The sequence below is a fragment of the Mobula birostris genome, chromosome 9 (assembly GCF_030028105.1).
Source record: "Mobula birostris isolate sMobBir1 chromosome 9, sMobBir1.hap1, whole genome shotgun sequence".
Taxonomy (NCBI): Eukaryota; Metazoa; Chordata; class Chondrichthyes; order Myliobatiformes; family Myliobatidae; genus Mobula; species Mobula birostris.
Genome location: NC_092378.1, coordinates 51,531,274 through 51,558,979, shown reverse-complemented (window position 1 = coordinate 51,558,979; position 27,706 = coordinate 51,531,274). Strand labels below are relative to the sequence as shown.

At 40.8% G+C, this 27,706-nt stretch overlaps 1 protein-coding gene across 2 annotated transcripts in view; it reads left to right on the top strand.

The window, feature by feature from the left end:
* nup205 (nucleoporin 205) overlaps positions 1 to 27,706 on the top strand; it is a 127,444-nt gene that overhangs the window by 39,087 nt on the left and 60,651 nt on the right. Inside the window, exons 1-14 of one of the 2 annotated variants that reach the window (XM_072268032.1) lie at positions 3,161 to 3,217; positions 3,674 to 3,849; positions 5,965 to 6,081; positions 9,208 to 9,345; positions 9,741 to 9,891; positions 13,430 to 13,635; positions 16,510 to 16,692; positions 17,127 to 17,177; positions 20,363 to 20,572; positions 20,898 to 20,997; positions 23,058 to 23,195; positions 24,217 to 24,406; positions 25,838 to 25,958; positions 26,926 to 27,007. In XM_072268032.1, coding sequence (XP_072124133.1) covers positions 3,715 to 3,849; positions 5,965 to 6,081; positions 9,208 to 9,345; positions 9,741 to 9,891; positions 13,430 to 13,635; positions 16,510 to 16,692; positions 17,127 to 17,177; positions 20,363 to 20,572; positions 20,898 to 20,997; positions 23,058 to 23,195; positions 24,217 to 24,406; positions 25,838 to 25,958; positions 26,926 to 27,007 — 1,822 coding nt within the window. In that variant the 5' untranslated portion in view covers positions 3,161 to 3,217; positions 3,674 to 3,714. Of the gene's footprint in view, positions 1 to 3,160; positions 3,218 to 3,673; positions 3,850 to 5,964; positions 6,082 to 9,207; positions 9,346 to 9,740; positions 9,892 to 13,429; positions 13,636 to 16,509; positions 16,693 to 17,126; positions 17,178 to 20,362; positions 20,573 to 20,897; positions 20,998 to 23,057; positions 23,196 to 24,216; positions 24,407 to 25,837; positions 25,959 to 26,925; positions 27,008 to 27,706 lie in introns of those variants that run through there. The other variant, XM_072268030.1, reaches the window with a different exon arrangement.

Here is a 27,706-nt window from a genome sequence, read left to right as displayed (position 1 = left end):
TATTCCAGACACCTACCACATCTTTAAAATTTCCTCCTCTCGCCTGTAAGCTCTGCCCTTTCATATTTGACCTTCCCACACTGAAGGGAAGGAGTTTTACTTTCTACCCTATCTATGCCTCTCAATTTTATATGCATGTCCTTCCAAGGCTACAAACTCCCAACTTTTTAGGAGACTGGTAGAATGGATGGGGACGGATTTGCCAACTGATGTGGGCTGCAGACATCTTCTGTTGGGTGAGAATGGGGCCTTTATGTGTGTCTTCTCTTCCCAGCTCTGAGCTAAGATTAGTTGGGTCTTAGTCATACTGAGCAGAGTGCCAAATGGGTTCTCATACTCACTCACTGAGTCAGTGAGGCCTAATCCAAACAGCATCCTAGTGAACTGCTTCTGTGCCTTCCCCCAAGTCTTTAGTGCAGCACCCAGAATTCCACAGAGTACACCAAATATGGCCTTGGCAAAGCTTTACATGGCTGTTAACTTCCCAACTTTTACACCTATTGCCCTGACCATGCTGTAAGCTGCCTTTACTGCCTGTCTACATGTGTTTCGCTTTCAGGGAGTTGTGGACCTGCAACTCAAGATCTCTCAGTCCATCACTGTTCTTAAGGGCCCTGCCATTTTCCTTTTTATTTTATCTTTTATTTATTTCAGAGATACAGTGCAGAATAGGCCTTTCAGAAACAAGGAGCTGTGTTGCTCCGCAACCCACCTGTTTAACCCTAGCCTAATCACAGGGCATTTTACAATGACCAAATTAACCTAGTAACTGGTACATCTGGAGAATGGAAAAACTGAAGCACCCAGAGGAAACCCACCCGGTCAAGGGGAGAATGTACAAACTCCTTACAGACAGCAACAAGAATTGAACACTGATTTTCTAGCTGATGCTGTAAAGCATTGTGCTAACCATTACCTGACTGTACTGCCCCATCTGTAACTTCATATCTAATTTACAAACTCAGTAGACCCCCTGTGACTCAATCTTCTGGACCAAAGTACCATGAGGGACATTATAGTATCCATGTAGACATTATTCAGTGACCTACCCTTATTAATCAACTTCATCACTTGTTCAAAAACTTAATTGGTAAAGTCAACATGGCTTGTGCTGGGAAGACCCTACCCCTAACTTTGATTAAGTCTATGCTTTTACAAATGTAAGTAAATCCTGTCCCTAATCTCCAATAATTGCCCTACTACTAATGTAGGGCTCTCCCCCCTATAATTTCCTGGCATCCTTTCTTAAGCAAAGGAACAACAGTGGTGGGACCTTGCCTATAGTTCGAAGTTGCAAAGATCTCCCTCAGTATCCAAGGATAGATTTCTTCATGCCTTAGGGACAACCACCCCATAAAGTTTTTCAAGAGACCCAGTACCAACTTAATTTCAACTTTTCTTTGAATATCACCATATCTCACATTCATCCATGTCCTACTTCACGGTGATTTAAGACCTTTTCCACTTCCTCTAATTTCATGCGTAAATTCCCTCCTTTGTCCTTGAGTTGACTTTCTCTTTGCTACCTCAGCTTTTAACATAGATATAGAGTAAACATATAAAGGATTCTCTTTATTCCTATTTACCAGGGAAATGTCACAGCCCTTTTCAGCTCTCCTATCTCCTTGCTTAAGTTCTTTTGTTTCTTTTATTTTCCTCGAGGGCCTGTCTGATTTCAGCTTCCTAAATGTCACGTAGGCTTCTTTTATCTCTTTGATTAAACTTATCATATCTCTTTCCATCTAAGGTTTCAGACGTCTAATTGGCTGGACTGTTACACGTCAGATGTCGATTTAGTTCCAAACAGCCACTTCCAATCTCCTGTTGCAGTACCTTCCTCACCCAATTTAGCACCTTTACCTGAGGACCAACATCCTTATCCTTGGCTATCTTGAAACTTAGGGAATTGTGATTTCTGAAGTTCTCCCTCAATGAAGCTCTGATTACCTCGTACAATATCTGGTATGGGCTCTTCCCCAGCTGAGCTATTTGCATACTATTTAGAAACATAGAAAACCTACAGCACAATACAGGCCCTTTGGCCCACAAAGCTGTGCCGAACATGTCCTTACCTGAGAAATTACCTAGGGTTACCCATAGCCCTCTATTTTTCTAAGCTCCGAGTACCTATCCAGGAGTTTCTTAAAAGACCCTATCGTATCCCCCTCCACCACCATCGCCAGTGGCCCATTCCACGCACTCACCACTCTGTGTGGGGAAGAAAAAAAAAACAACACTTACCCCTGACTTCTCCTCTGTATCTTCTTCCAGGCACCTTAAAACTGTTACCTCTCGTGCTAGCCATTTCAGCCCTGGGAAAAAGCCTCTGACTATCCATATGGTCAATGCCTCATTTCAAGAAATTATTTTGGATGCACCTGATAAATTCTGCCCCATCTAAACCCACTAAACACTGGGGAAGTTATAATCACCTACAACAACCTACTTCATTATATTTACATCTTTCCGTAATCTACCTGCATATCTGTTCCTCTAACTGGCAATTGGTAGCCATACAATATAGTCCCAGCAGAGTCACTGCACCATTCGTATTCCTGAGTTCTACCCATATGATCTCTTAGGATGAGTTCTCTTGGGATGTCTGATATTCATTTTGATGGGTAATGCATCTCCCCCCACTTTTTTTTTTAACATCCATCACTGTACATCTGAAATATCTTTAACCAAGAATGCTGAGCTGCCGGTCCTCTTCCTCTTTCAACTCAGTCTCTCTAATGGCTGCAGTAATGTAGTTCCATATACTAATTTGGACTGTTCGCTTATCTGCTTCACCTGTTATACTCTCTTTGCATTAAAATAAACTCACTCCAGACTGTGAGTCCCACGGTGTTTATTAACCTTGCCTTGCCAATTCACCAAAGCTCCACTTTGACCTCAAGACGGTTCTTCTCAAAATGGCCAGGGAGGATAGCTTGCCTCCCTGCCTCCCTTTTGCATGCTGCCCGGAGGAGGAAATGTACTTTGTCTTAGCTGAAACTTGATAACCAATCGTTGCTGCTCCTTTACTCCCCATTCTGTCAGTAGGGCAAAGCTTGATCTATTAATGCCAAAAAAGAATTAAATGGTTTGCAGTCTATTTGGTATTATTCTCTTTATGTTTTTCTTACTCTTTGCAGCCCAGAGCATCTGCCTAGCTGTGAAGGGATGGCATGACCTGAGCCATTTGCTTTGCAGTGACCTTCTTGGAATGTCTGAGGTGTGCAGCCACTTCTCTTGGGTTACCTTTCCTCAAGTTTGGCCACACTGCTTATCTGGAGATGGGTTTCAGCAGTTTGGTGGTGGGGCTGGTGTTGGTTATTCATATTCTGTGAACTTGGTGAATGAGATATTGTATTCTACCATGCTGCTCTGTATCACTAGCTAACAAGGAATATGGTTCATTCTTTAAACCAATGACATCAATATTTTCCTCTCCCTCCACATACATTGTAAAACTAATTAAAGGTATAACAAAACCATAATAATAAGTTGCTTTAAAAGTTTACATTTGTGATGTCTTTAAGCACTTGACAGTGTCTACTCAAGAGAACATGTCTTGGAAGTAGAGCCTTTTGGGTAATAATGATGCCATATCAGTTATAAAACTGAGTGTATGGGATGCAAATTTCTATGAGCACTGGTCTTAATGTGCCTGTTTTGTCTTAATCCCCAGCTCTGACTGAGTTCACGGAGGCAGATGAGTTGATTGCTAACATGGCGATAGGACAGAATGCCTTTCTTTTCCTCACTGAAGCTGTGGTGGGAGCTGAGGGTTTGTACTTGGATGAGTTCTATATCCGCAGGATTCACAACCTTGTTGCAGACTTTTTGACACTCATGCCAATGAAGGTGAGTTGGAGAGGCAATGGACAAACAAACATGTTGTGATTCTGAGTTTGTATCCCTGTTTGTGCTGTTCACTGCAAAGGACAAATTAGTCCTTCATATTTTAGAAAGCTGTGGTTGCATTCGTCTAAGTCCAAGTAAAATATGTATACTTTTTGACTCCTTTTACATGAACTTGCACAGAAACGCAAGTAGAGGACACAAATTCACTGATATTACTTCCTTATCTGGCAACATTATTATGTCCTTCATCTTGCATCTTGGTCAGCACTTAGAAGAATTTTTTTTTACCTTGAAGCTTGTGGCAAAACGCCAGGGACAGGCCGCCCTGTCTGTGCAATTTATCACTTGGCTGAAGAGATTTCTGATTGCACTGGCATAGCCAAACTGTTAATGTCCTGAGTACCCATATGATAAACTTCTGTGCTTAAGTCATTATGAATAAAACTGTTCTTTAATTTCAGTCTTCTTTTCCAAGAGGTGTCATGAGAAGTGGTAAAATTTTGATTGTGCTGTCTGCTGAGCGCTGGCATTCCAAACCGTGTTAGCTAGTGGGAATAAACCAACCCACAAATCCTTTCCTTGTGATTCCATTCTGTGAGGTTAAATGAACAGCAAGGTCAAATGAATCAGCATTTTGCTGGTTGATCTTAAATCTAAGTAAACCCATCATTAAAATGACATAGGTGCAATGCACAGCCACGTGCAGTCAATTCACAGTGATCACTGATGACTCGTTCACTAGCGCTTGTGAGTGTGGGCCTTTTTATCAATGCTGCTGTTTGACTCAGAGACATGTCCACAATGTTTTACTTTACCATAATATTTAATTGATTTTGAGGTACTCTTTTTGTTCATGCTTAAAAGGCTTTTTAGTTGGAAATGTCTGTTAGGAATTAAAAAGAGTAGACTAAATAGGTTCCATGAATGAAGCATGTCATGATGACATCTAATGTTATAACAAATTAGCCAGCATGTTCATCATTTTAATTAAACACAGTGGGGAGATGTGTTTGAGGAGAGTGGAAGTTCTTGGAATGCATTTAGATGTGTACACTTAGTGAAGCTTCAAAAACTGTTAGAACGCATGAATTGCGTTATCTGGAAACCAATTGTTTTTCTTAGTTAGCAGCTATTTTGCATTTGTCAATCCACCTAACGTGTTAGAAGGAGGTTCAGAATAACTGCCATTTAAATTGTGGATTATAATTATGCAAGATGTTTTCTTTTATCTTCCTGCTTACAGACTTGGGAGAAAAGTCTGTGGTGCAGCAAAAAGAGAGAATGAGCAAAATTACATTAACTCATCACATTACTTGCTAAGAATGTAACCTGGCACCCAGCTACATTTGCAGCTCCTTATTCATAGATCATAGGGACTTCAGCCGAGTAGGTTCTTGTCCTCTGGCATTGTTGCCAACATCAGTTGCACCTCAGAATTACCTTTGCATTTTCCTAAGTACTTTCAAATGTCCCGTCATTTTAACCATGAACCATGAAACAATTCACTCTCAGTCAACTTGAGCTATTGGTGCTGGGTCTGCATGACCCCATCAAATCCATTGCACAGGTGAGCTCACTTCGGCCAACTCTGGCAGACACTCATAGTCTATGATGCATAAAAATGTCCTACCTTTACCCTTGTGGTTCGAATAATAATGATAAATGTTCATTTCCCCTTCGTATGTTGGTTGAAGTCACATGACAGTGTGCTTATAGAACTAGTGCACTGTAATGCACTTTATTGCATTAATCAAATTTAATAGTACAAGAAGAATCAAGGAAAGTGAACTCAAAGCTCTGAATGGTAGGGATAAGCTAGTTGTTGGACTGTGTATGTTTAACCTAACTCCTAATATCTTGGATGGACGTTCTCGCTTGTCTCTGCTATCTTTGCTAAGCTACATTACCTCTGGTTTTGAAGTTCCCATCTCAGTCTTAAAAGCTTTCTGTATGTTTCTCTTCCCTATCGGTTCAGTTTTCTTTAGTCCCTTTCTGAGATTACAGAAGACTTGATGGATGAACACTGCTCCATCAGTTTAGTATGACTGAAAATGGCCTAAAAGGAGGTGTAATGAATAAGGTGCCATCTTTGTGATCTTCCCTCCTGGCCCACAGGTTAAACAGCTGCGGAACCGTGCAGACGAGGATGCCCGAATCATCCACATGAGCCTGCAGATGGGCACTGAGCCACCTTCCACCCTGCGGCGTGACCTCGAGCACCTGATGCTACTGGTGAGATCAATCTCCTCTCTGTTCCCTTAGTGTTTAAAATGTGCACTTCAACAACATCATCTTGTGTTTATGTAACATTTTTATATATGATGTGAAGGATTGTCAATATAATTTGAATGCTCCTGCAGTATCTCAGGGAAAGGAGGATTGGTGAAGAAAAAAGAGGCATAATTTAAATTTCCAAAAAAGAATGTCCTTGGTCTGCAGTCCATAATTTGTTGTCTTCATTGATATAAACTCAGTGGCCACCTTATTAGGTACACATATACACATGCTTGTTAATGCAAATATCTAATCAACCAATCGTAAGGCAGCAACTTTTTTTTAAATGCATAAAAACAAGTAGACATGGTCAAGAGGTTCAGTTGTTGGTGCCAGATGGGGTGGTTTGAGTATCTTAGAAACTGCTGGTCTCATGGGATTTTTACACACAACAGTCTCTAGGGTTTACACGGAATGGTGCAAAGAAACAAAAAAAAAACATCCAGTCAGTATTAGTTATGTGAGCAAGAATACCTTGTTAATGAGAGAGGTCAGAGGAGAATAGCCAGACTGGTCTAAGCTGATAGAAAGGTAACAGTAACTCAAATAGCCACACATTACAACAGGGGTGTGCACCACTGAGTGTATCTGAGCCCAAATACCAAAGCAAAGTATTTTGAATTCAAGAAAACTAAAGCAAAAGCAGAAAATGATGTAAATACTTAACAGGTTGAACAGCATTTTGTGGACAAAGAAACTAAGTCAGTCATTCACACACAACTATAAAACAATGGAGAATAACAGACGTGCAGGAAGTGTGGTGGAGGTGAGTGAAGTTCGGAGAGAGGAGAGAATACCGGGGATGATTTGTGACAGGACAGAAAGAGAGGGAAGTTATATGGGGAAAGGATGCTCTGTAAGTTAACAAAAGCCTACAGGAAGCCGTTGGTGCAAAACTGTATTGGTTTCTGTCGTTGTTTTGGATCTATCAGCTGCATGGAGAGTGCTGCATAGGCAACAGCTTGCTCTCCATATCATACTGTCATGGCTTGCGTATCACATAGCTAGCACATGGCACCCATTGTTAACCTTGACCAACGGAAGGTCTCAGTCCCTCCAGCATACAAGAACTGAAAATATAAGAATGGGCCACTCCGTTACCCAATAAGATTGTGATTGGCCTGACTCTAACCTCTGCCTTAGATTACCAAAGACTCTTTTGAGGGGAAGAGTTACAGTGAATCACGACCCTCTGAGAGAAAAAATGACACATCAGTGTTGAAAATGGGCAACCCCTTGTTTCTAAACAGTGATCCCACACAGTAAGAAGCATCTTTCTCCCAAATTCCAGTAAATGCTGGCCAACCTTTCCTCAAAGGACAACTTGTCCATTGCATGTATTACAAACGTTTGTAGATTACTTAGATTCTGAACTGCTTATAAGGCATTAACCCATCCTTCCATAGGGGACAAATAATGTACATGATACTCCAGATGTAGTCTGTAAATCCCTGTATAAATGAAGCATAATCTCTCTATATTCAACTAAAATCCCCCTCACAATAAACGATAAAATTCTGCCAGCTTTCCCCTGTTCTGAACATTATTTACTTACTTCCACTGTGCAATTTGTTTTTTTTTCTGCACATTGGGTCTTTTTAATGGGTTCTGTTTGGATTTGTTTGTTTTGTAGCTACCTGCAAGAAGATGAATCTCAAGGTTGTATAGTGTATACATACTTTGATAATAAATGTACTTTGAACTTTGATTATCCTTGGTAGCTGCATACCAGCCGTATCCCCAGATCCCTCTACATTTCAAAGCTCTACAATCTCTCATCACTTATATAATGCTTTTTAAAAACAATTCCAAATTAAATGGACAATTTCATATATTTCCAGGGTAAACCTCAGTGCCAGATTTTCACCCGCTAACTTAATCAGTATTCTTAACCTTTATCCGTCTTGTGACCTCTTCATGATTTACTTTGCTGAAAATTGATTACTTAAAGTCATTGAGGTAATTTGGAAAGAATTAAGGATATACTTGTTATCTGAATCTGTAGAACACCAATGTGGAGGCTGGGAGAATATGATAAGCTTTCTCAGAAGAAGCTGTGGCTTTTCTCTGTGGAGCAAAGGAAGATGAGAAGTGGCTTGACAGAGATGTATATGATGATAGAGGCCTAGAGTGGACAGCTAGCATCTTTTCCCCTGGCAGCAATGGCTAATATAAGAGGACATCATTTTAAGGTGATTGGGGGTGATTTCAGAAGTGGTGGTTTTTTTTTTTACAAAGAGAGTGGTAACACACTGCAGGAGCTGGTGGTTGAGGCAGATACATTAGGAACATTTAAGAGATGTGCATGGATGAATGAAACATGTCACACTATGCAGGAGGGAGTATTTAGATTGATCTTGGAGTAGTTTAAAAGGTTAGCACATCATTTTGGGCTGAAGGGCCTGTTCTGTGCTGTACTTATCGATGTTCCACATTATAAGAGGTGCTGTTGCTTGTGCTCACAGTGAACTTTATTGGAACAATATATGAGGCTGAGGATTTGCAGGTTATAGTGGAGGAAACAGGACTGAGGGAAATACTCATTAGACGTGGCACTTGATGAGACAAATTAAAGTTCAGGTGCCCAATCTGCAGTTGCTTTGGAAGGTGAGTGAGCATTTCTGAAGATGGAAGAATGGGCCAGGTTCACATCAGAGGGAATGTATTCTCCAGCAGCTGAAAGTTGAACTAAGGAAGAGAAATGTGGTGCTGACTGCCAGTGTTAAAAATTGCAGAAGACCCCTATGATGTGGAGGAAGGTAGGATAGACAACGGATATCTTAGTCTTGTTCTGGCTGTGAGTCAACATGTAGGAGGTGGGTTGATGTGGACTGCTGAGGACATACAGTGGCAGAAATAGGTTACTACAGGTTGAATGCTGGATTCTTTAAATTGTTCAGAACCAGTTTGTTTGCACACAGTCAAATACTCCAAATTTTTAGCTTTGCCAGTTGTGAAACAATGCCAGTGAAGTTGATGCTGTCCATTTTAAGTGCTTACACTTGAAGTATTCGTGCCCAAGTTGATACTTGTATAGTTTCAAGAAATGAATTATTCCAGAGATGACCATTCTCCTTTTGATAGATTGGGGAGTTGTACCTGAAAGATCCTTTCCAACTTGAACTCGCCCTTGAATATTGGTGTCCTTCTGAACCACTGCAAGCCACAGCCACAACTGGTTCCTTCTCAGGTTTGACCCACCATAGACCGCCACAACGTCAGGTATGTCAAACAAATTGCACAATTGATCTGTGATAAATATTCAGTAATATGGATTGAAGGAGTTAATGGAGCTGAGGTAAAGATCAGCCATCAAATAATGGAATGGCCCTGCTCGCTCTACTCTATTGACTGAGGAATGTGGTTCAGCTTTACTTTGTTAATTGCCTTTCTACAATGACTGATTGATGTTGTGTCAGCTCTCTTTCAGCCTCTCTGTGCTCATTTAATATTGCACTGTGATTGAAAATTTGTAATGATTGTGCCCATCAACATTATGAAGCACATAATTAATACGACATATTTTCTTGCATTTCAAGAAAGTAAATGCAAATCTTAACTTGAGTTATAAACTTGAAATAACAAAGTACTGAAATGTTTCTTTTCATTTCATGCAGGTTGTTCTATCTAAATTTGTGAGGCAGATGGGCGATATGCTGCCCCCATCTCTCTACCTACCTTACCTTAAGATGCTCCGTGGACTGGCCAGTGGGCCACATTGTGCACACTACTGCTTCAGTCTACTCAAAGTCAATGGCAGCAGTCATGGTAAGCTTTGTCTGCACAAATTGTTACTGTTATAATATTGAGTGTTAGACAAGTGGGAGACCTGACAGGAAATCAGTAGAAAATCCGTCAAAGGTGTTCCTGTTATTTGACAGTGAAGAATAGTGTGATCTAAAGGCAAGTTAGAAGTTTAAGGCTGTGCTGTGCATACCTCTTTTGGGCAAGTGCTGTACTATCCATTATTGTACAACCTATTCCATTAACCTGAAAACATTTCCACTTTGGCAATTTAATGTTGACATTGCTTTTGTCCTTATTCATGTTTTGTCTTTATTTCTATCAGTTTTTTCCAACTTCTCATCAAAGCTTAAAGTTCAATATAATTTGTTTATATCAAAGTACGTGTATGTCACCATAAACTCCCTTGAGATACATTTTCTTGCAGGCATTCGCAATAGAACAAAGAAATACAACAGCATCAATCAAAAACTATATGCAAGGACTGTAAGCAACCAGTGTGCAAAAGAGAACAACCTGCATATGCACAAAAAAAATACTAGGAACATGAATTGTAGAGAAAAATAAATTCTGCAGATGCTGGAAATCCAGAGTAACACACACAAAATGCTGGAGGAACTCAACAGGTCAGGTAGCATCCATAGGGAGGAATAAAGAGTAAATGTTTCTGGCCAAGACCCTTCTTCAGGACTGGAAAGGAAGGGAGAAGAAGCCAGAATAAGAAGATGGGTGGAGGGGAAGGAGCCCAAGCTGACATGTGATAGGTGAGGCCAGGTGAGGGGGGATGGTGGATGGGTCGGGGAGAGGGGATGAAGTGAGAAGCTGGGAGGTGATAGGTGGAAAAGATAAAGGATTGAAGAAGAAGGAATTTGATAGGAGAGGAGAGAGGACCATGGGAGAAAAAGGAGGTGGAGGGGCACCAGGGGGATGTGATAGGCAGGTGAGCAGAAGAGAAGAGGTAAAAAGGGGGAGTCAGAGTGGGGATTGGAAGAAATCCGTGAAAATGAGTCCATAGTTTGTGGATCAGTTCACCTTTGAGGTGAGTGAAGTTATCCACACTGGTTCAGGAGCCTGTGGGTGAAGGGTAATAACTGTGTGGACTTGAGGCTCTTGTACCACCTTCCCGATAGCAGCAGCAAGAAGAGAGTTTGCCCTGGATGCTGGGATCCTTGATGATGGATGCTGCTTTCTAATCTGCGATTACACTTATCTGAATAGTAGTGTGACGTCGACACTGCTCTAGTGTTCTGGCTCTTTCCTCATATTTAAGGGTGATTGGAAGATTGTGTTCTGCAATTTTCACCCTTTTAGTTACAGTGTCTTCTATACTAGCAGACTTCTACTTGATAAGTAGGGGTCAATCAGTCTAATGTGCTTAGTTTAAAAAAAAACGTACTGGTGGCATGATCAATTTTCACCTGGAAAAGCATGGGTTAATAAGGGCAAACTGGTGTTAGTTTGCTCATAGTGAATCATCAGTGTGATTTCTCTGCTATATTAACTGAAGGTGCAGGAAATGATTATGATGAGAATATCTATAGATTTCCAGAGGGCAATTGATAATGTACATCTAAAATAGAAGAGTATGAAGTTAAAGCAGGATGATATAGTAGACATGAGACTAGGGTAGAAGTTCCTTCGCCATTTTGTGTGTGTTGCTATGGTGAAAGATTTTTTTATATTTTGTAAATATAAAGTGGTGTCTCCCAGGGGTTCGATCCATCATGTTTTTGTATATGAATGATGCTTTAAAAATGACTAGGGCTTTGCTGTTTTTGGGAATGCAGTAAATAGTGAGCAGTTCAGGAGGATGAAAAGGAAAAGGTCAGGCACTTGACAAATGCAACTTAACATAGATAAATGAGATTGTGCACTTTGACAGAGGTGGTGAGGCAAAGCAGTGCAATCCAAATGGGATATGAGAGCAAAATGGTCTAGGAGTAGATTGATAAGGTGATAATACAAAAGCTGCAGCTGCTGGCCATCTTAAAATATAAAATTGTAGGAACACTCCACAGATCAGGAAAAAGAAACCGGGTTAATATTTCAGGTCTAAGACAGTCTATCAGAGTATTGTTGACTGATATTGTTGATTAAGAAGTAGTAATCACTTTAATTGTAAAGAAATAATCACTTTAAATAAAGATTTATCAGGGTCATACCAGTGTGGGAGACTTAAATAATATGATTGGACTGAAAAAGTTGTGATTATTCTTCAAGTTTATACTTCTTCACATTAGGAAGATTAAGGCAAGGATAATAGAGAAAGTAATAGGGATACATGGTTCTAACATATTGTACCATATATCTGCTATTCAGAAATCTCAGTGGTTCAGCATCGCTGCCTGATGGTGCTCCCTTTCCACTGGGATCCTGGTTCCCACACTCCCTTTCACATGCCAGAGCCCCAGTTCCTGTGATCCCCTTCCTACCCCCAGGACCTCCATTCCTTTTCAACTTGCCTGGGTGACCAGGAAGTTTATTATCATTCTGTGAATCAAAAGGTTGCTATGCTATTAATTGAAATAACAGCCAGTCGTCTGATAGATCTGCCTAACCAGTGGCACCAAAATTCCCAGGTGTGCGACATTATTGGAGTTTCACTACAGTTAGATTCCATAGAAATTTGCAACAGGTGATGTTCTTGAAGAGGTATAATTTGTAGGATTATTACTAAAATAGACAGCTCACTGAAAGAGCCATTTGGGTCCCTCTCTTCTGTATCATTCAATGATTATGCATTTGATGTTTCAAGTATTTAATTGCACTGGAGCATCAGTAATTGATGTGATAACTATACTGCAGCTGGAGAGTCTGTTGACATTCACCTTGTAGGATCACAGATGACAATTGTACTGAGGTCAAGTCTATGGAAATATAGCACTCTAAATCACAGATGGATATCATAAGAAAGGAGATATACGACTATAAGATATAGAAGCAGATGTAGGCCAATCAGCCCATTGAGTCTGCTCCGCCATTCTATAATGGCTGATATATTATTCCTCTCGACTCCATTCTCTTGCCTTCGCCAAAAACCTTTAGCGTCCTTATTAATCCTGTCAACCTTGGCTTTAAACTCACCCAGCTAACTGTGACAATGAATTCCACAGACTTACTATCCTTTGGCTAAAGAAATTCTTCCTCATCTCTGTCCTAAAGGGCCATCCTTCTATCCTGAGGTTGTGCCCTCTGGTCCTACACTCCCCTACTATGGGAGACATCTTCTCCATGTCCACTCAATCTGGGTCTTTCAATATTCAATAAGTCTCAATGAGATCCTTCCCTCATTCTTCTAAAATGCTCTTCATATGTTAATTCCCAGGATCATTCTTGTGAACCTTCTCTGGACCCTCTCCAATGCCACCACGTCCTTACTTAAATAAGGGGCCCAAAACTGTTCATAATACTCCAAGTGCAGTCTGATCAATCCCTTGGAAAGCCTTAGCATTACATCCATGCTTTTGTTAAGGCTTGTGGAATGAGGATAAAAAAAAAGTACTGATGATTTCAGTGGTTTTCATTAACTGGTAGGACAATTGGTGTGCATTGTTTCTTGCAGTGGAGAATATCCAGGTGGTTGGAGGCAACCCAGTGTCATGGGAACATTTCTTCCATTCATTGATGTTGTACCACGAGCATTTACGGAGAGATATCCCAAGCACAGACACTATACAGTACAGGCAGATGCCGCTGAGGGGCATTACACAGCGAGAGATGGATGGCCTCATCGCCTTCTTGCAACTTACTGCCACAACCGTCAGTTGGGTAAAGTATTCTTGAATAAATTCCACAGATGCAACTCTTAGTAGGTTTGAAGGTGAAGTTTCATCCCTCTATTTGTTTTGTGGAGAGTTACTCTCTTGTGGTAGAGGGAATAAGAACTTTAGTGACTAACCTCACTTCATGAGGTGTGAATATGTAAGCTGCATCTAACCTCCTATCACTGTTCTAAGCTTGGAATAGATTTAGGTTTAAATTTTGAGCATTACTGATCGGTTTGGCTCAGCTTCTGTGGGTGAACTGGCCAAGCTTTACTGGGAGATGCACTATTTTTCACTTGTGTATTCCTGTTGGAGTGTCGACCAAGTGAAGACATTACTGTGGTGCCAATGACAATGTTGTTAATGTACCATCAGAAGTAAGTAAATTAAGTTGGAATAAATTCTTCTCAGCTAGATTCTCCACTTTGTTTTTCATCCTTTACTTTCACATTAACTTAGCGCCTTTTATTTTTGTGATCGGTGTACTTAGCTCTCTACTTGGTGTTCTATCTATCTATTTTGAACAAAAAACAAGTTCTGTAGTTAGTTGTTTTACTGTGCCTTACGGTCGACTCAGCCATTCAAGGTTGACCTTCAAATTGCTGTGAAGCACTTTCATGGTCAACTGAAGGTTCTGTTTTGACAGAATCTGCAGATCACTCACTGTTGAGTTGACCCCTTTCAGTGCTGCCAGACTACGTTAACCTGTAAAATGCACTGCCTTTAATATATTCCATTCATGAATTAAATAAAACTGACAAATACTGTCTCTCAGTATTAGCACTTACGAGGTAATCTATTTTAAACCTTCGCCTTTGCTTCCATTTTCAGCTGTGTTTTCCTCTGAGCTTTTGGGGTACAGAATAGTGATTCTTTTTTTAAAAAAAAACATAAAACTCTGAAGAGCCACAATATTAATGGTCCATGAATTCAGATTATAAAATATGTCATAAGGTCCAATGGTATGCTAGCCTATAAATCAGGAGGACTAGAATACAAAGCCATGGTTAGACCGCACCTGGAGTGTGGTGAACATTAATCAGAGAAGATTGAACTGTCCTTTTGATTTGGCAGGTTGGACAGTCTGCAGCTAGGGAGTGTATACTCAAGTTTAGAACCAGAATTTCAGGACTGAGATTAGGAAATAGTTGCATGTGCAAAAGATGAAACTCCTTTCACCAGCAGTCGATCATGACAATTGTAGCTCTTAAATCTAAGGAACATGGCACAAATATAGTTGTAGACTTGTTTACATGTTTGTCATGATTGCATTGAATGCTTGGCTAGCTTGAAAGGCATATCTTAGTTCATATGATTGCAACAAATTAACTTAAATTGAGCAGCATATAATGCTTGTTGGCAGTTGTGTGTTTTTTCCAGTCAGCTGGGGTGCTTAGTCATTTTTGAGTTGCCTTGTCTTAACCATAGGTGGATGAGATTTCCAAACAGTGCAAGAAGTCTGAGGCACATCACACCTGCGCCTATAACTTAAAAGAGAGCTGATTGGTTCCAGATCCCACCTTTTGCTACATAGCCCTGCAAGCCTTTATCTTTCCAGAAGTTCTACAACTGCCAATTCTGCTTGGAGTAGTGAAAATTATCCAGTCTTCCTGATTGTTTATTTTTCCATGGATTAACTAGGACTACAAAAGGTGCAAAATGTAAGTGAGAGAAACAAATTGGCCAGCATGACCATACTTCCAGATTTGCTGGTGAGGCAGGCTAAGTGGGATTGTGAGTAAATGGCAATGGAAAAAGGTGTTAAGAGGATACAGACAAGCTAAGTGTGTAATTAAGAACATAGATAAAGTAACGTGGAAAATTGAGGTGCCCAGAACAATATCTTTGAAAATGGTGACAGATTGGGAAATGTTGATGTTCAGAGGGACCTTGGTACTCTCAAACACAAATTATTGACTGATCTGGCCGTGGACTCAGCTCCACCTGGTTGCCTTTTCCTCATAGACCTTACTTCCCCTGCTATGTAAAAATCTACCTAATTACACCTTAAATGTACTTAATGAGGTAGCCTCTATTGCTTCCTTGGCTAGAGAATTCCATAGATTTGGTACTCTCTAGAAAAACAGTTTCTCTCATCTCTGTCCTAAATCTATTCCCCGAATCTTGAGGCTATGTCCCCTAGTTCTAGTTTCACTTGTGCATGGAAACAATTTTCCTACCTTTATCTTGCCTACCCCTTTCATAATTTTATGTTTCTAGATGATCACATCTCATTCTGCTGAATTTTATTGAATATAGTCTCAGGCAATTCAATCTCTCCTCATTGGTAACCCTTTTATCTCTAGGATCAACCTGGTGAACCTTCTCTGCACCACCTCCAAGCCCATATAGAGATCAGAACTGCATGCAGTACTCTTGGTGCGGTTTCACCTGTACCCTGTACAGATGCAGCATAACCTCCCTGCTCTTAGATTCATTTCCTCTACAATGAAGGCTAACATTTGCCACCTTGATAACCTGTTGACCCTGCAAACCAACCTTTTGTGATTCATGTGGATGCACTCCCAAATCCCTCTGCACAACAGCATACTACAATCTTTCACCATTTAAATGATCTGATTTTCTATTGAACCAAATTAACCAACCAGTTAGATGCTTTTTTGCAATAAGTTCTCACAGAGAACGTGCAAGGTCCACACAGGCAGCACCGGAGGTCAGAATCAATGCTTGATAACTGGAGCTGCTGCCACAGGTTGTGTCACTAATACTGCCCTCTCCAACTGACTGGCAGAACATGACTAGTACCTGCAAGATTGTATTCTAATTAGATTCCAATGCTATCACAATAAGGTGAAGAAACCCTGAAGAGGGTAGCAGAAACTTCCCAGTACTCATGTTCACTCATTTTACCTTACAGAGTGAGAATGCTCGTCTGGCTCTCTGTGAACACCCACAGTGGACTCCTGTTGTGGTAATGTTGGGTTTAATCCAGTGCAGTATCCCACCAGTGTTAAAGGCTGACATACTGAAGACACTGGCAGCATTTGGCAAATCACCAGAGATTGCTGCTTCTCTTTGGCAATCGTTAGAATACACACAGGTAGGTAAAACTTAAGGCGTTTCAGGTTTGGTAAAGTACACAGTGGAGTTGACTGGAAGGAGTATTATGAAGGTGAAATAAAAGTTCTCAGGAACAATAGTTCCTGCTGCTAAATGCTACACTGAAAGCTTTACTGAACAAGACTATGGTGCCTGCTGGTCTTGTGACATTCTATCTCTTGAAAATGAACAGCTAGTGGAAGGGTCCTATGATGAACACGTGTTGTAAGACAGCTCAAAAGAGCTGGAATGGTAGAGGAATCAACGCTGATGACATAGAAAATCTGAGCTATGATGAGAACATCAACAGGGCTTGGCCAAGCAAGTTGTGGTGTCAGTTGTGCACATTCTGACCTTGCCTTCAGAACCATTAATTTTTATTACTGTTCAATAATAACTGATGTATTCTTCAACAATGACACTTCTATCTTTCAGATTCTGCAGACAGTTAGAATCCCAAGCCAGAGACAAGACACCGGGATTGAGGTGAGCATCTGTTAAGTAAGGATCCGCACTGATTGTACAGGGGACCCAAGCTATGAAATGTGTGTGATTTGTGTTTGAAGGGTTTCTCATGTGGATGTTCTGGGATTTATCAGTTGGTGTCATGTCAGTAATAGAGGAGTTGATACACTGGATGCTGTGACTGGCTGTGCGGAAAAGGGAGCTAAAGTATTGAGGAACTTAATGATCCATGGGTCGGATAAAAATTAGTGATTTCATGGAGAGGTTTCTCACTTTAAAATGTAAGTGCAAGTAATGGAATTAATTTACTCTTCCATCGGAACATTTTCGTTGTACCACACAATTGTGTTTGTCAAATCACTCTGAATGAAGAGTGTCTTTAGAGTCTAAACCTGGACTCCCAACCTGGCGACCACAGACCCCTTAGTTAATGGTAGGGGTCCATGGCATACAAAGGTTGGGAACCCTCTGGTTTAGACCATCTCTTTCTGTAGATATTTTCAGCAATTCGTTCAGACTTAGATTGCTTATGGTTGTTCATATTATTGTTGTAATTCTTCAATGTTGGGAGCAATACAAGATGTGAAAAATAATAAAAAGGCATTTCAACTGCTTTGAATGTATTTTTGTTTGGTGGGGAATAGGTGAGGAATGAAGTTAGTAACTTTAGTCATCTTGTTTGCCAGCAATTGAAAAAGAAATCTACCAACAGTTGTGCAAATCAATTACTGCTATTAGATTTGGATTGCTTGGATCACGTTGTTTGGAACTGATTAATGGCTCATGCCCATTCCTTTACGCAAATCACACAGAGCTGTCTGTCATGACATTTGCTTCTGAAAATAAATGCTATTTTAAATTCTGTAAATGATTATCTTGATAAGATTGGAGCCAGTAAGGTTTATATATATATTTTTTTGCCCTGAAGTATTTTCATCATCTGGATTATACTTTGGGCAAATCTTTCTGAAGCTGCATTGATTTAATCTGGTCAAATGACTGTGATCCACAGCCATGAACAGAGTCCGTTATTTCAGAATCAGAATCAGGATCAGGTTCATTATCACTGGCATGTGCTGTGAAATTTGTTAACTTAGCAGCAGCAGTTCAGTGCAATACATAATCTAGATAGATAGGTAGATAGATAGACATACTTTATTGATCCCGAGGGAAATTGGGTTTTGTTACAGTTGCAGAGATAAAAAATAAATAAATAAAACACAATAAATAAACAAGTAAATCAATTATGTATATTGAATAGATTTTTAAAAATATGCAAAAAAACAGAAATACTGTATATTTAAAAAGTGAGGTCGTGTCCAAAGCTTCAATGTCCATTTAGGAATTGGATGGCAGAGGGGAAGAAGCTGTTCCTGAATTGCTGATAATTTTATTATAATTGTAAATTTTGTTAAGGTTCAGGCCAAGTGATAAATTTTAGTGAAAAGCAATCAGCTCTACATTTTGACTTTGTTTAATAGCGCTATTTAGTCATTGCAGTATGTATTTGTGATCAGATTTCCTTTCAATCAGCAAAGGTTACATGATGAATTGATACATATTTCAATCACCTGGATACAGAGAAAATAAAAGAGCACATCAGATTTGTTGCGCAGTGCAATGGTTGGTGAATTTGAATCCACAGCAAAATTTGGGCCAGCGGCTGGTGACCGTGCACTGTCCTGCTCACAGGTCAGCACTTCGGTCTTGCGCTTGTGCATTGAAGATCACATGAAAATTAGAGATAGGCTGGGGTTGGATGTTAATGCATCTTTTTTTTCAATTTTTCCAGTGTATGGGAAAAATAGCACTTTAGTCATGTCTGGCATAATTATCACAATGTTTGAGCATGTTTGCCGACCCTTATTAAGAATGTAACTGGGCTGTTTGATTATTTAGCTTCATCTTTGTCATTGATTTCCAGTAGCTTAACTACTCCCCTCCCCCCCCCCCCCCCCCATTTTCAAATTTTCAATTATTTACAACTGTTTGCACTTCCTGAGATGGCTAAGGTAACCAGCCAGTCAGCCCCTGAGGTCAATTGGTATTACAGAGCTACAAGAGGTAAGTGTGGGGGAGAAGTATGGGTGGCTGTATGGGTCAGGCAAATCCAGCTTTCAAATGACTTCTGTTGTGAGAACAGATTGAGTGATTTTGTTCTGATGAAGAGACACTGGTCAAGGCCTTAAGTTTGCCTTTGTTTTCCTGTGTCTCTTGTCTTCAGTTCTAGGCAATTAAGGATTTGATTCCCACCTTTTAAAATTGGCTACTTTCATGCATAGTGTAGGGCCCTTTGCTCACTGTCTGTAGTCTTGAGGAATGAGAAACAAGCACCTAGGTTTCCTGTTTTTTGTTGTACTCCAGACTTGATCAAAGCCTTTTATTGCTCTTGCTACAGACTCATGGTCCCTACACCATTCTTGTCTTGTTTCCTGATCACAGTTTCTAATTGAATCAGGATGTTCAGTCATGGCATCTTATTTGACCGTGAAGTCATTTAATGCTAAGCTGAATGTCCACTTGCTATTCCAGTAAGTTATCGAAGTTGTTACTCTGACCTCCACTGGTCCAGTGACATTTCTTGTCCAGGCCTTCATCATATTGCTCTCCATGTGCATAATCTAAATCTAACTGTGTTAATTGAGTTCAGTTCAGTTAAATGTTCTAATTAAAACATTCACTTTGTGTTGGGCTGCACTATGTCGGCAGTTCAGTATATTATCCTGCCTTTAATGCACAAGAATACTGTGTTTGACGTTATATATGGTCAGCAGGTATGAAATGTATAATGAGGGCTTGTTGGGTTTGTAAATGCTAAATTATGATAAAAGAACAGGGCAAGAACTATCAGCTTGTTCTTTTTAAGAGGCATTAGCAGGCTAGAGCAACACACAAAAAATGCTGGAGGAACTGAGCAGGTCAGGCAGCACCTATGAAAGTTAATAAACGGTTGATGTTTCAGGCCGAGCCCCTTCATCGGGACTGGAAAGGAAGGGGAAAGAAGCCGGGGTCTTGGCCTGAAACATTGACTGTTTATCAATTTCCACAGCTGGTGCTTGACCTGCTGAGTTCCTCCTGTATCTTGTGTGTGTTACTCTGGATTTCCAGCATCTGCAGAAGACTCTCTTGTGTTTAGTATTAGAAGGGCAGTGCAGATTACTTCCTTGAGTGCTGCTTGATATCTATGTATTTGGCTTTTTCCTCAGGTGGAGCTGAATGAAATTGAATCTCGCAGTGAAGAGTATCCACTCACCAGATCGTTTTGCTACCTAATAAGCACTTTGGTTGAAAGTTCCTTCCCCACAAACCTTGGGGCTGGGCTCCGTCCTCCAGGATTTGATCCGTATCTCCGGTTCCTCAGGGACACAGTGTTCCTCCGCTTTCCTACAAGGGCCTACAGGAGGGCTGCTGAAAAGGTGAGAAGTGAGCTTCTACTTATGGAAACAAAGCTGGATATTTCTTTTTGTCTTTTTCCCCCATTATGCTCCACCTTGTATCACTCCATATCTGCTCTTTGATGTAAAGATTGAAAATACTTGGCAAGTGTTTATCAGAAAAGGTAATAAAGGGTCATTGACCTTAAATGCTAATTGTCAGCCTCTGAAAAGATGTGCCTTAGTCTGCTGAGAGTTTACAACCGTTTCTGTCCTTAGTTTGGAATTCCAGACTCCTCAATATTTTGAATTAGTCTTTAGCCTCTGTGAGACAGTACTGATTATTGACATGTGTGATTTTCCATAGTGGGAGGTGGCCGAAGTTGTGCTTGAGGTTTTCTACAAACTGCTGAGAGATTATGAGCCACGAGCAGAAGATTTTGCAGATCAAATGGTTGAGCTTCAAGGTAAGCGATGGAATATTGAGGATTCCCAAGACTAACTGTATCTCAATGGGATTTAGCTTCCAAGCTGGGATGAATGTGGTGTATTAATGGTTGTGCTGTTAAGACTTCCCAGGCTTCATGTAACATTTTGAAAGTCAAATTTAGTTTATAATTCCTTTTCCCTTTGCTTTTTTACCCAATTTTGTGTGTTTTTGGATTTGAGAATGAAGTAGCCTACAAATCACTGCAGTATATTGCCGAAACTATTCTCTACCCTATTTCATCAGTACCCCTGCAGCAAGCTCTATTGCACTGATGTGACACTCCTATCCATTGTAAGCTACTGATAATGCCATTTTATGAATGACTGTGACGAAGGCCCGTCACTAACTATGGATGGCACATGGTGCACTCGGTAAAACACTCATCCCCAGCGGTAATAGTGACTGGGTCTGAACCAGAGCTGCTGCATGGAGCTGTCTCATATAGAGGCAGCAGCAACCTGCACAGGTGTGCTGATGGTGGAGGATACCATCTTTAATTGGATAATTGAGTTAATTAGCTTTTGGCTGGTCTAGTGGGAGGGGCTTAGGAGTTATAAGCCTTAGGTCCCCAAGGCTTTGGGGGTTAGTTTTCTTTGGTGTTTAGTCTGAGGGTGGCAGCTCAATTTATTTTTGCGACTCAAGCCATCTGGTTATTTTTCTTAAACAATTGACCCACAGTTTTTTGTGACAGACTGCAATGTCAGTTAGTATTTAATAAACTGCACGGCAAGCAGGAAATTTGACCAGTTAACAGCATCCGATATTGAGGATAGGCTCTTGACATTGGTAAATGATTGGTCACCTCACAAAAACTGAGAGCTTTGACAACTAGATTGTCTTTGGGTTGGCAGTCAGTAACTAGTGGGGCACCACAGGCCTCGGTCTATGTTGTGGCGTGGCACAGTAGTGTAGTGGTAAGCATAACACTATTACAGCACCAGTGACCCAGGTTCAATTCCACCACTGTCAATAAGGAGTTTGTAAGTTCTCTTCTTGTCCATGTGGGTTTCCTCCGGGTGCTCTAGTTTCCTTCCATGTTCCAAAGACAAAGGGTTAAGAGGTTAATTAGGTGGCCCAGGTTCGTTGGACCGAAAAGACCAGTTACCGTGTTGTAAAATAATGAAAGTAAAAATATTCACTTGATCTTGGGGACTAAGTGTACATTGAACATAGAACAGTGCAGCACAGGAGCAGACTCTTCGACCCATAATGGTGTGCTCAACCAGTTATATTAGTTACCAAATGGCCAACTAAATTAATCCTCACTGCCTGCATAATGTCTGTATCCTTCCATTTTCCTCACATTCAGGTGCCTATCTAAACATCTCTTAAAAGTCTATAACGTATCTCCCTCTACCACCACTCCAGGGAGTGCATTGCAGGTACCTACCACTCTGTTTTAAATTTTAAAAAAACAACTTGACCCTCACACTTCCTTTGAACTTAACCCCCTCTCACTTTAAGTGCATGCTTCCGCTAATAAGACATTTCAGCCCTAGGAAAAGGAAACTATCTACTCTATCTATACCTCTCATAATCTGTCAGATCTCCCCTTGGCCTCCCCCATCCCAGAGAAAACAACCCAAATTTGTCCGGCCTCTCATTATAGCACATGCCCTCCACCTGGATGCTCTTTCAGAAACCCAACGCTACCGCTTCCTTTGTTTCAAAATGCCCTGCATATTAAGATGCTCGGCACTGCTCTCCCTATCTTCCATGTCCTTCTCTGGCACGTACTGATGTAAAGTACTCTCTAAGGACTACACCCACATCGTCTGCATCCAAGCAAATGTTCCCCCTTTATCCTTGAGTGATCCTACCCTCTTCTTACCTATCCTCTTTCTCTTGATGTACAATATGTGTAGAATAACTTGGGATTCTCTTTAATCCTGCTTGCCAAGGACTTTTCATGGCCTCTCCTGGCCTTCCTAATTCTCTTCATTATTCTCACTATTTACTGTACATGTTGCAAACATGCCATATCTAATTCCAAAAAAGATGTGTGAAATGATTTGCTCTTTATCATTGAACCCTTAGGAGAACTCATGGTTGCATACAAGTCTCCAGGATACAATCTGATGTTTCACTTGCTGAATGACTCTCCAATGCTGAGTCTTTGTCTGAGTCTTTTGGAGGAAGGAGTTAAACTATTGGATACTTGTACACCATTCCCTGGTAAGCAAAGAACAATGCACAGTATGATAATGAGTTAGGGTACTGATGTTTTTATGGTATTTTTATTAAAAAAAACCTCATAGTTCCTAAGTCCTTTTCTGCTGCTTCCTTGTGGCAACCTTTGTAACTAGCTCTGATGGCAGTGGAGATTTGAGCCTTCAAAGGTTGATGATCTCTTGAGTTTTACACAACTAGCTAATGGGAAAGGTGTTACATTGACACCAATCCCATCAGACCCAGAGGTCTACTGGGTTGGATGGTGGATTCGGTGATGACTACTGGGATGCGTCCAGTGCAATATCACAACAGACACAGTTTCACTGAGAACTGTTGGCTAGCAGCATTCACTTTTGTAAAATTATCTTTGAGTCACAGAACATCGTGTAAATAAAATGTCTTTTGATCTGGAAACTGTAATAAAGCTGTTATTCCCAGTTTTTTCAGTAGACCAGCTCTGGTGTTGACTCTACATGATGCAACAATTATTGAAACTAAAAGGGGTAAAATTCAGTTTGCAGACACTGGTTTCCATCTGAACACTGCTTTTGTTGATGATGTTTCATATTCCTGCTGCACATTTACTTTTGACTGAAATTGGTCATGACTGAAGCTAGCAAGACACTAAACTATGAACTTTGAGGAGAATCCTCTAATCAAAGCCAATTATATTTTTCCCGACATGTCAATACGTACCTCGGATTAAATTAATACAAGATAGTATAATGATATTTCTTAAATATATTTGCAACTCGGGACAACCAAGTGTTTAATATCCTCCCATTACCTCTCTTGCTCCTTGCCACTCCCCCCCCCACCCCACCCCACCAGCCTGTTCACGCCTTCCCCATTCCAGTTCCTTTCCTTATCTCTTACTTGTTCTGTCCTTTTCTTTTTCTCCATCCCTTTCCTGTTCACAGCCTCTGACACTCCCCCCACCCCCAATAGCACCCCTTCTTCACCCACTGGACACCAGCATGATGCTGTTTTATTAATTGTGGGTTCTGTTCTACAAATGCTTCAGGTAAAAAGCACCTGGAAAAGGCAGTGGAATATTCTTTGGGTCTTCTGGAGCTGGCCCTGCAGAAAGAGAATCAATTCATGGATTGGCTGAGAGAGAGCCACTCATCTACCATAGCCACCCCGCTTGAACAGCTGCTGCAAGGCATCAACCCACGCACCAAAAAGGCTGACCACGTGGTCAACGTTGCCCGGTGAGTAGAAGATGGATGCCAATTTTACACATGGCTCTTACTAATGTAAAGCTGTTAATAGCAAAGTCACTTCATGGAATGATGGAACAATAGATAGACCAGGGATTCCCAACTTTTTTTTTTAAATGCCTTGGACCCCTAACATGGACCAAAGAGTTCATTAACCCCAGATTGGGAACCCCTGAGATAGAGCATTAGAGGAGGGCAACTGGTCCATCATATGTTTTGTGGATTGAGCAATCCCAAAAGACTCCTTCCTCTTCCCTTTCCAAATATACTGATGAGTATTAATGTAATGTTCTTAGGTACATGGGTGAGAGGGGTATGGAGGGATATGGTCTGGGTCCAGGTTCATGGGTCTAGGCAGAAAAGCAGGTTGGCATAGACTAGATGGGTTAAACGACCTGTTTCTTTGCTATTGACTCTTTGGAAAACAGCTGTCCACCTTGGAGATCCTACTCTTTATGATTTCCTGAAACACTGCATGATCATTTTGCTTCCTTTATCCTTCAGTTAATTTTTTACCCTGATGCCAAAGCTTATTCTGGGATTTGCCCTAATTTTCCTGTGGAGGTTCTGTTTTCCAGCCCAGACTGGACATGGATTAGTGCAACCATTGATATTAGTCTTGTAGGATGCTGCCAGGGATGCTCATCACTGGACACAAGCATTTTACTGGTAGAAGAGGAAAAACTACAAGTTGCTGGACTTAAACCACTAACTGCACAAACCCAGACGGTTCTCTAGTTGTTCCATGCGCCACGCTGATTTTTGGTTGTGCACTTGGATCCTTCCATCTCATTCGTTGCGGAATGGCCAGTCCCTGAAATGTGTGCTCCAAGAACTTTTCAGTATCTCATGCAACCTGCACTATTTTCAGCTTGAACTTGAACTTGTGCTGGAGAAGTTAGAGGCAGTAGGTATACTGTACTTAGAACTATACAGGGCTCTTTCAGTACCATTGAATTCTCTTGACATCAGAAGAGCAGGTAACTGATGGACACTGTCTAACCTTTTATTTAAAAGTCATATCATCTCACAGTGATGTATATTTATTATTTGTTCAATACTTGAATGTAATTTGTTTGCAGAGTACTCGACTCTCCCTCCTCATTCTTTTGCTGCTGGCCCTCAAGATAATTTGAAGTTTTGAGAACTTTCCTTTTTCATTTGATGCACATTCAGCTCACAGTAAATTTCTTTCATCAATATTTAGTACTCTTGATTAAACTCTGTTCTGAACCCACCAGTGCTGTGTGAAACCTGAAGTCATTAAGAATGCATGGTTGGGCTTATACTTAAGGCTGTTTTGACTTCAACATGTTAATCTCACAAAAGGCTGCAGCTGCAGCTATCTGCAGTAAACTGTTGGGATGTTGAAAATCTGAGTAAACGCTCGGCAAAAGTTTTGATGCTCCTCCTGTTCCACAGCTACCTGTGCCATGGAAGTACCAACCCTGATTTGGCCTTTGGAAGTGCTAAGATTCTGTGTTACATCACACGCTACCCAAATATTCAGGTGAAACTTGTGGGAGACTTCACTCAGGACCAGGTAAAGTGCAGATTTCTATTACTGATGATTTGCTTTGAAGCCCAAGACACATAGTTGGATTATTGAATTGCACTTCAACAAAAAGTTGTTTCAGCAATAGCTATTAAGTTTTGGAAGAGCTAGAAGCTCCACAGAAGGATATAATTTAAACTTGAGCTGCTAGAGTAAGTGATGGCCAATTGACTGTCAAATTTTAGTCCACAAATCAATATTTGTCACAATAGCACATATGGTCAAAAAATAATATTAGTGCACATCCCTGACTGGCATGGCCTGGTGATTGATGGTGCATGGGATGTTGCCTTGGAGCCATGTTTCTGTAAAAACAAAACACGGCAGTTTCTCATTTCATGCTGGGTCAGATGCATACGAAGACAATCGAGTTCATCTTCCAGGGAGTGAACACAAGAGAGCAGCACTGGTGGGAGAGCCGGCCTACAGGGGCCAGCCCCCAGTTCAGCATGGTTTCTAGTGTGCCCACCATGCCTCCTGTTCTCTCCCACACGGCCTCTGACGCCTTCTCCCTGGGAGGATTGTGAAGTCATTGCAGGGTTACAGTAACTGGCCACTTTGGTATTTAATCTGAGGACTATTATATAGCATAGCCCAAGAGTACCACTAACAGAGATACTTAAACTCTATACGTAATATCTAATGCATGCACTACCGGGGGTGTTTGCTGTTGCTGATTATGTAGAAGGATGGTTATTGTCTATCAACTTGAAAAGGGCTTAAACAGAAGCAGGGTTCTAGATTACAGATGGAGAAAGCAGCCTCTAGACGTTACCTTGTCTGTCCATTTGACCGAATAATCGCAAGCTCCTTCTTTGTCCTGCAGTCATTCCAAGAGAATCCATGATATATAGCTAGCATTTTATTTATTTTACACTGTATGGACATATCAGTGTTGAAAAACTTCCCCAAGCGTGTATCCCTGTGACGTAGTTTCACTCCTGTCTTTATGTAGACTGCAAGCGAAATGTTGATGGGTGGTTTTGTGGAGTGTTTGGACAGCGAAGGTGCAGAGGAAATGAATCAGCCTGAAGATGGTAGGTACTAATGTGGGAAAGGGTGTATGAATTAAGGATGGGTGTGGGGGAATGGAGAAATGGATGTCCGGATTAAAATTACATGTTTTTATTTCTACTGAAAATTTTTCCAGCAGTTGCTTTAATACTGATAGTTGAATTAGCTAACTGATGTGGCTTTGTTTCTGGGGAAAAGGGTATTTTAATCCCAGCTGAGACTCCAAATTTCAAAATAAATGAAAGGTGAAGACAATAACCAAACTGCTGGAGGAACTCAGCAGGTCAAACCGCATCTGTGGAGGCAGAGGGATGGTTGACATTTTGGGTCAAGACCCTGCAGCACAACTGGGTGTAGAGGGAAGATAGCTAGCATAAAGTGGTGAGAGAGAGAGAGAGGGGCGAGATGAAGGCTGGCCAGTGATGAGTAGCACAAGCTGAGAGGAGAATGGGCTAAAGGCACCAGTTGGGGAAAGGGAAGGAAGAATTTTTAAAAAAAGAAAATGGTGAGATGCTGTAGAGTTCTGAGATGCATATCAATTTGAGTGCTCTTGTATATAATTTGAAAAGGCTTGTATGCAGGTGCAGCAATAAATTAAAACAAATGGAGTGTTAGACTTTATTGATTGTGGAATAGAGATCTCAAGTAAGGAGTTTGCACTTCAGATATTTAATGTGAGATTGCATCTAGAGTAAAGGTGTAGAGTGTTAGCATTATTTAAG